General features: G+C 64.1%; 2 protein-coding genes across 2 annotated transcripts in view; one reads left to right on the forward strand and one right to left on the reverse strand.

The window, feature by feature from the left end:
- RAB37 (RAB37, member RAS oncogene family) overlaps window positions 1-3,024 on the reverse strand; it is a 17,515-nt gene extending 14,491 nt beyond the window's left edge. The window contains exon 1 of the mRNA XM_085304774.1: window positions 2,989-3,024. Coding sequence (XP_085160900.1) covers window positions 2,989-3,024 — 36 coding nt within the window. The remainder of the gene's footprint in view (window positions 1-2,988) is intronic.
- Window positions 3,025-3,744: 720 nt separating this feature from the next.
- Window positions 3,745-7,355, forward strand: CD300LF (CD300 molecule like family member f). The gene is made up of 6 exons (XM_085304820.1): window positions 3,745-3,868; window positions 4,906-5,235; window positions 5,359-5,485; window positions 6,115-6,224; window positions 6,539-6,648; window positions 6,880-7,355. Exons 1-6 carry the CDS (start codon window positions 3,826-3,828, stop codon window positions 7,021-7,023), a joined length of 864 nt encoding a protein of 287 aa, XP_085160946.1. The 5' UTR covers window positions 3,745-3,825; the 3' UTR covers window positions 7,024-7,355.
- Window positions 7,356-8,114: the final 759 nt, after the last annotated feature.

Consider the following 8,114-nt stretch of genomic DNA (forward strand, 5'->3'; position numbering starts at 1 on the left):
CGCTGCTCCGGGGCTCCGGTGGGTCCAGTGAGCAGCAGCCGCCCCTCTGCGAAGGCAAAGCCAGCAGCGGCTTCTGAACACTGTGCCGTCCCTTTGCAGCCCTCTGCACCGCGTCCCCCCACCCCGTATCTTTCTCCTCTGTGCCCCGCCAGCCCGGGCCGGCACAGTCGGGCTGCAGCTGTAAAGGGTCCCCGCGTGGCTCTGCAAAGAGCTCCCAGCTTGGCTGGGCAACCAACGCCCTGCTCAAGGGCACACGGATCCCTCCCTACTTACAGCCAAGATCGTGCTTCTTTCTTCCACTGCTGAAGTTATCAATAAACCACAGCCAGGCTGGGTTTGGAAGGCAGCCCCAGGAGGAGAGGTTTCCTGCTGCTGGATCATATCAACCACGGAGCTGAAAGCACGGGGCCAGATCCTCCACAGAGCTCGAGCCATGCTTAGGGTGGGCTAGTTCTCAGCCGCACTGGTGACCCCCGAGCCCCGAGCACGCACAGGGGCTGACCGGCCTGACACTGCCTGACCATGAGCCTGGGAGGCCATGAGGCACCCCAAGGTGGCAGCGTGCCCATGGGCACCGAAGGCATGGGGGTTAGTGGTAGCTGGCCACTGCTTCAGCTCTTTTGTAAAGCCAAGGCTAATCCATGCCTGGCTGCTAGGCCAACCTCCCTTTGAGGTCTGTTGTATTCAGAAAGCCCAGTCAGCAGCCGGTATTTAGAAACAGGAGGAATCCTTATCCAAACCTGGAGGCAACGGTCAATGTCCCGGAGATCCTTTTATTTACAGCTCCCTTTAGAGAATCTGGTGGTTTGGGTTAGACTGGAAAGAGACAAATTTGAGAAGTTTATTTAAGAGAAACATGGTTCAGTCTCCACTTCCCTTCCAGATCAACAGACAGCCCCGAGCAAGAGGAGCAGACCATGTTCCCACAAGCCATCTGCATCCATCCATTTGCTGTTTGACTGCCTGTGTCTGACAGTGCTAATTATATCTCCTCATTAATTCCTCCAACAGCAGAGACCATTCTGCCAGGTCAGATGAGCAGTCCTGGCAAGAACAACCAGAAAAGAGGAAGAACAAACAAGCAGGACAGGGGTCTTCCAGGTTTGCCCAAGGCTAAGAAGTTGTACCCAGGTCCAGCACAAATCATCTTACAGACAAACCACACTCATGCCACCCATTTGTCTCAAGCCTTGGAAGCTGATCAGCACCACAGAAATAGGCAGTATCTTGACCTGTGCTGTCTGGATCAGATAATTTGTACACGAGGAGACTGGCATTGCAGTGCAATCTGCACAGGCACACAGCCAGTGAGGCCTGGAAGAAGAGAGCAGTGAGCCCCAGACCGACTCCAACAAAACCAGGGGGATTCACTCTCCTTTTAAATACACCAAACCCTTGGGAAGAAAAGCCCTTGAAAGTAAATACAAGCCTTTCCACGGGTGTCTCCTGGCTCTGCCAGTCCTGTGCAAATGGAGGCCTTGCATTAACGTGTCTCAAGGACGCACTCAACCTTCTCCTTCCACAGTATTTGGGCATAAAGAGCGCTGGCGCTGATCCATGTAGAGTTGCTGGAGGGCTGCACAGACCTTGGAGACCCAGACCTGCTCCCCACTCCCCTGGGATCAGGCAGGTGTGCCCAGGAACCAAAGCTGTCGCGGGGTTGTGCTGCTAGTGGAAGAAATTTGCCGTGGGAGTAGGAAGAGTTTCCACCAGCAAAGAATAGAGGAAGCCCCCAACATGCCACCAGCTCCTGGGCTGTGGCCTCTTACCTCAGGAAGGGGATTCCCAGCACATCCCTGCTGCAGGAAAGGGGCTCAGGACCAGGAGAACATCCTCTGGCTGCTCTCATCTGCTGCAATTTCACCCTCCCCCTTTTTCTAAGGGGTAAAGGAAAGCAGTGGAGAGCTGTTGCTGAGCAAGGGCCTGGCCAGGAGGAAGGAGAACCTCACAGACACGGATCTGCCTTTCCTGCTAGGGGCACCGCTGTTACACCAGAGATGCTCTTGACCCTGTAGGTTTAACAGCATTCAGGAGGAAGGTAATTTTCCTAATTCATCGTTATGTTTCCCAGCGTAATGCATCCTTCCAGACAACACAGATCACCAGCAAAGGACAGCCACTCGCAAAGAGAAGTGAACACAGCTCTCCACCAGCACAATCTGGCACTCCTCCAACAGCTTCATACCACTCCATGCCTCTTGAGGACCTGACCTCTACAGATAAGTGCTATCAGCAGTTTTATTGGAGCCCAGCAGCCTGACACCTGGAGCACGTTCCTCTGATTGCACAGCGATGACTCCCTTTCCCCACCCGCAAAAGAAAACCGCTTTCTCTGCTAGGCTCTTGCAGAGCCAGGCAGAGCTTCTGGTAGCCAATGAACAATTTATGGCCCTCAGCAAGTGCCAAGCCGCTGAAATCAGGGCAGAGCGATGAAATCAGAGAGGAAATGACCTGCAAGCTGCCTAACTAATTTTAAATGAACCTGTAATTTAGCCTCATTTTTGGCCTGTTTGCTGGTAGCGTGTACTTCTGAGCAGCTTAATTACTTATCTACTTGCCTTGGGAAGTGTGGCTGTAACACGGAGACACCTCCCTCTAGCTCAGGAGCTGGTGTTTCGCTGTCCTGCCTCTGCCCGCGCGCTCGCGGCAGCCTGTGTCACGCTTCTCGGGGAAAGCAGGGCTGCGCTGGAGCCATCCCTTCCCCGTGGGCTAGGGAGACGTCAGGATTTCGCCCTCTGAACGTGATAAATTTTGCTGTGTTAATTTTACTGCTATAACTAACCTCTGCTTTCCAGCCCTTCTCCGGCCAAGAAGTCCAGCCCAAGGCACGGTCCAGAGTAAAGCCTCCGCCACGGTAAAAACTGCGAGAATCTCTCGCTGGCTTTGCCGAGTCAGGAGAGCTGGGAACGATCCCGGTTTATCCCGGTTATCTGAGACGGCAGCGGAAAGGAGCGATCGGGCAGCGCGTGTTCAGTCCGGCGGCGCTACGGGAGCTTCGTTAGCCGTCGCTGTGCTCAGCCTCATCGCCAAGAGGGACGGCGGGCTCCGCGCCGGGGGGGCTGCGGCAGGGGAGCAGCCGGCCCTGCCCCGAAACCAGTCCTGAAACGCAGCCGGGGAAGGGAAACTTCTGCAGCTCGCCTTGCGGTGACAACGCGGCGGTGACTTGGGAACCCCCCCCAGCACCTCCACCCAAAATGCCTATTTGAAGGAAAGCTTCTGGCCGGTTTCGGGTGGTCAGACTGCCCCTGGAAGCTCTCGGGCAGCAGACGGCCCTGCAGGCGCCTTGCCGGCCGCGCGCCCGGCCCGGGGAGCGAACGGCGCGGCGGGCTCCGCGCGCCCCGCAGCGCCCGCGCGCCGCCGCGCCGCCTCCTATGTTTATCGCCGTCGCAGTTTAGCTGCCGTCACGTAAAATGGGCAGTGAATTCGCTCCCCCGCTGCTCTTCCCCTTTTCCGTCCTGGGGAAAGTTTCTGCTTTTTTGCCCTTTGGCGGCACGGAGCCGGCTGTTCCCCGGCGGGGAAAGGCAGCGCGAGCGCGCGGAGAGCGGAGGTGCCACCGGGGAAAGAGATTCGGCGAGAAAAAGTGGAAAAGCAAGCGGGTGGCGCAGGTGCCGCGGGAAGCAGCCGGAGGCAGCGAGGCAGGGGGGCCGGCGAGCCCCACGCCCCCGGGGGAAGCGAAGGGGGGGCAGGAAGCGGGCGGCCCGGCGCGGCCTCCGCGGGTTTCGCAGGGCCCTGGCAGCCCTCCAGGGGCATCCGGCCCGGACCCGGCCTGGCACACGCAGCCAGCGGCGGAGGCGGCCGGACCCGCGGGGCGGCGAGCGGCGCAGGATGCTGGAAGGGCTCCTCGTCTGGACCTGGCTCCTCCTCCCAGGTGAGAGCAGCGTCTTGTCGTGCTGGGGGGCGGACGAGGGGCCCCCGGGGCTGCTCAGAGCTCCTGAAATCCGTGTCCTGGCCCAGCCGCTGGAGCTGGGGCTGGGACCTGGGTGCACACGGGGGTGGCGAGTGTCTTAGTTTAAGAGCGTCCCTGTGCCCAGCGGCGGGAACGTAGCAGCGGTTTGGGGGACGCTGCGCGCTCTGAGCCCGGCTGTCATCATTTTCTTGATAAAATCAGAGGGCAGAAAATGCTTCCAGGCTGGTACTGACCCCTTTTTGCAATTCTCAGCCGCTACATGGAAAGCGGTAACGAACCACAGCTGTATTTATTTCCCACTTCTCCTCTAGCCATGAACCGATTTCAAAAAGATTTTGGTGCAACTCAGAAGTGGGCGATGTTTCCGGCTCGCAGAGCCCTGGAAGCGCCCCGGGGCGGTGCAGCATGTCGGGGAGGAGGCTGCCGGTCCCGCTGCCGGCAGCCTGGCCGTGCGCCGCTGCGGCCGTGCCGGCCGCCTTTCCACCCCGCTGCCGCTGGCGGCGGGAGCCGGCTGCTCCCCGGGGGTTTCGTGGCCCGAGGCAGGGTGCGCTGCCACCGCCAGCCCCGCACAGCAGCACCGAGCCCCTTGCAGGGCGCCGAGCCCCTTGCAGAGCCATCCCCACCACAAAAACCAGTGCTGCGCGGCGGGGAGCAGCGTCCGGCGGGCCGGCTCCGAGGAAGAAAACCAACCGGAGCGTGGGAAAGCCCAGAACAAGGGGGAGGGGGGGGATTTCCTCTGCAGTCCTTGGCTTGTCTCAGACCTGCTGACTGGCAGAAGCAGAAGCAGTTTTCCAGTCGCTGGGGTTTCGCTGGGAGGCAGCGGCGGAGCGGTTCACCCCGGGGCACAGCGTCGCCGCGCTCGGGGCCGGCGCCGTGCAGAAGCCGCCCGTGCCGCAGCCTGCAGGCAGAGCGCCCGAGAGGTTTTCCGGGGGCAGCGGGGACCGGCGGCGGTGGCTGCGGACTCGCCGCCGGCTTGTGCTGCCCCTCGTCCCTTGCAGGGTGCTGGGCGCTGACGGGCCCCGCGGAGGCCAGCGGGCCCCTGGGGGGCACCGTGTCGGTGCCCTGCTCCTACCAGCCGGAGCTGGCGGAGGCCGAGAAATACTGGTGCCAGGGCAGCAGCTGGCTCTCCTGCTCCGTCCTCGTTCAGACGGCGGCCCCCCAGGCCGAGGCGAGGGGGGACCGGGTCTCGCTGCGCGACGACCGCGCTCTGCACGTGTTCGTGGTGACCATGGAGAACCTGATGGAGGGCGATGGGGACACGTACTGGTGTGGGATCCAGCGGCCGTGGTACGACTCCATGCACGCCGTGCTGGTGTCCGTCCTCCCAGGTGAGGCCCTTGCGGGCCCGTCCGGGCTTGTCCCAGGCCACCGCGCTGCGTCCCGAGGCCGGCGGGCAGGTGAGGACCCCGGGTGCAGACTGCAGCTCGTTAACGTGTCCCGCTCTGCTCCAGTTCCCACCGCAGCGCCCAGCACGACGGACTACGTCCCCTCCCCGACGCTGGCGAGCACCGTCTCCGCGCTCAACAGCAGCAGCCCGCAGGCCGGGGCAGCGGTGGAGCAGGACCGAGCCCTGCGCGGGTACCGGCGGCCCGGGGAGGCTCAGCCCCAGCCCCGGCCCCAGCCCGGCCCATAGGGTTTGGGGCCAGCGGGGCGTTTTTGGGGAAAGCAAGATCTGATGCTGTTGAGTTCCTGCATCCCGTCGGGCCGGGCTGCTTCGGGCTCCCCCAGGGCTGCTGGGGGGCCCGGCAAGGCCCGCGCGCCCCGGGTGGGGGTGCACCCCGCGTGGGCAGAGCACGTGGCCGTGAAAGCGGAGGGTCGCTCCTACTGTGCAGCTCGTTCCTGCCGAGTTTGCCAGGCTGTGCATGTGCACGTGCACGTGCTGCTGGCCGGGAAACCTGGGAGAAATCCAGCAGCCTGCTAGAGAAAAAGGGCAGCTGCCGGAAATGCTTTGAACACAGGGCTTTCCAGCTGGATTTGCAAAGTTGGTCATTCGTTATGTATTAAATATATATAAAAGAGCTGGAAAACCTCCCTGCTGGAGCATCCTTCCCACCTGCAGGGCCTCACGCCCTGACGCGCGGATCCCTTTGCCCAGCCTGGGTATTAGGACGGCTGGTGCTGGCGCTGGGACCCCCTCCTCCCGTCCCAGAGGGGTCGGGGAGGGTGGGTGTCCACGAGAGGAATAACAGAGGTTTCTGCCCTCCCAGCGCCCCAGACCTGGCGGTCCTGGTGCTGGTGCCGTCCGTCACGCTGGCGCTGCTCCTGAGCATCGTCGTGGGCCTCAGGCTGAGAAGGACATCACCAGGAAAGGCCAGCGGTAAAAGCCGAGGGGTGGCCAGGGGTCCCCAGCACCCGTCCCCCAGGCCCGTGCACCCCATGGGCCGTGCACCCCGCGGCGGCAGGGACCTGCTAGCGAGGCCAGGCCGGCTGGAGGTTGTGCGGGGGCTGCGGGGGGCACCCCCAGGAAGGGCTCAGCGCCCCCCGAAATGCCCCTTCTGGGCAAGCGGAGCCCCGCGCCGGTCTGACCCGTCTCCAGCCGCAGTTCCCCCCGCTGCCCGAGGGGCCGGGGCCGGCCGGGGCCGGCGGGGCGGACGGGCTGCTGCCGGTCCCACCGCGCTGCGTCTCCCGCAGGGCCCCGCGGGCCGGGCCGAGCGCCCGCTCCCCAGAACCTCTACGCCAACACCGAGCGGGAGCTCGGCTCGCCCGAGGAGGACTACGAGAACAGCCCGGCTGTGCTCCAGGTAGAGGGGCCTCGGCGGGTGGCGAGGGCGGGCGGGCCGCGTGGGTCCGGTCTGCTCCGGGGTCGCGGTCCTGCTCCCACCCGGACCTTCCCCTCGCCTCTAGCAAGTCGTTTCAGGCGAGCGGCAAGGAAAGCCCGCAGGGACGGACGCTCCTGAGACGCAGGCTTCCAGCGATCCGGCAGGCGCGTGGCACAAGGCGTCCCAGATCTTCCCATTCCTCTCCCGTTTCAGGGCTCAGAAAAGAGACATGAAGTTTCCTTTTCCAACACGAGCAGCTCCGCTGCGGATCCCCAGCCGATCTACATGAACGTGCGGCCGCCCGGGCCCTGCTCAGGCCCCCGCCGCCACAAAGCGCAGCGAAAAGGCGCCTGGTGAGCTCCTCTGCTCCCCGGGGCTTATTTTCCTCCTGCTTTACGAAGCTTTCTGCTTGGTCTCTCCTCGCGCTCCCTCCGGCGGCTGGCAGCGTGGGGACCTCCGTCCCCTTGGAGGTGACGTCTGCGCTCCTGGGGCCGGCTTGGCGCGAGGAGCCTGCGCCTGGCGGAGCTCCTCGGCCCGTGCTGCCCGCCCGGGGCTTCGGCGGGACCCGGGGCACCTTACGGAGACGGGTTTGGGGGCAGACTCGTGGAGCCCCGTTTAATAAAGCAGCCTGCAAGAGCACGCGGGAAGTCGCGTCCCGGGGGTGTTTCGCTGCCGTCGCCTGCACGTCTCCCTGGTCTGCTCCGCGCCGCCGAGCCCGGGCGCAGGCAGGGCGCACGGCCGGGCCGCGGAGCCACGCGGGGCCCCGGCGCGCCCACGGGGCGGGATGCAGGGCACGGCCCTGGCGCCTCCCGGGCCGACCCGCGGCCCGAGGGGAGATCTGAGCAGCCCCTCGTCTGCGCGCCCGAGGTTGGGCTGGGACATCTTTCCGGTGCCTGAAGCCTTTCCGCCAGACCCAGGACTGGAGCCCAGTCAAAACCAGCAACACCTCCCCTCGGTCCCCGCCGCTGCCCAGAAGCCTGCTGCAGAGGGGGTTTTCCACTCCGTCCCCCACCGTGTCGGAGCGATCCCGGACGCGTCGCTGCCGTTCTCGGGGGCAGGGAGCCCCTTTTGCTCTGGAGGCCGGCTCGGAGCCCGCTGCTCCCGAATCGCGGCTCGGAGCCCGCTGCTCCCGAATCGCGGCGCGGGGACGGCTCTCGCTGCCGCGTGTGACAGCCCAGGCGGCAGGAGCCGCCTCCCGCCCCGTCCCGAGCGCAGCAAGGCTCCGCAGAGCCTCTCGCACCCTGGTTTCGCAGCCGAGGGCTCTGCTCAAACTCACTGTTTTCCCCACCCTGCCACAAGGTCTTAAAATGAGGACAGATCCGCACTCGGGCCGTTTTTCAAGCATCTCCAAATCAGGGGTTACAAGTTTGCTTTTCTGGTCCGGGCTCCAGGGCACTGGCGACGGCGGCAGCCCCGGGGTGCTGCAGCCCCGGAGCGCCGGGCCGGCG

This window comes from Rhea americana, unplaced genomic scaffold, assembly GCF_003343005.1.
Source record: "Rhea americana isolate MKP2758 unplaced genomic scaffold, rheAme1 scaffold_21, whole genome shotgun sequence".
NCBI lineage: Eukaryota > Metazoa > Chordata > Aves > Rheiformes > Rheidae > Rhea > Rhea americana.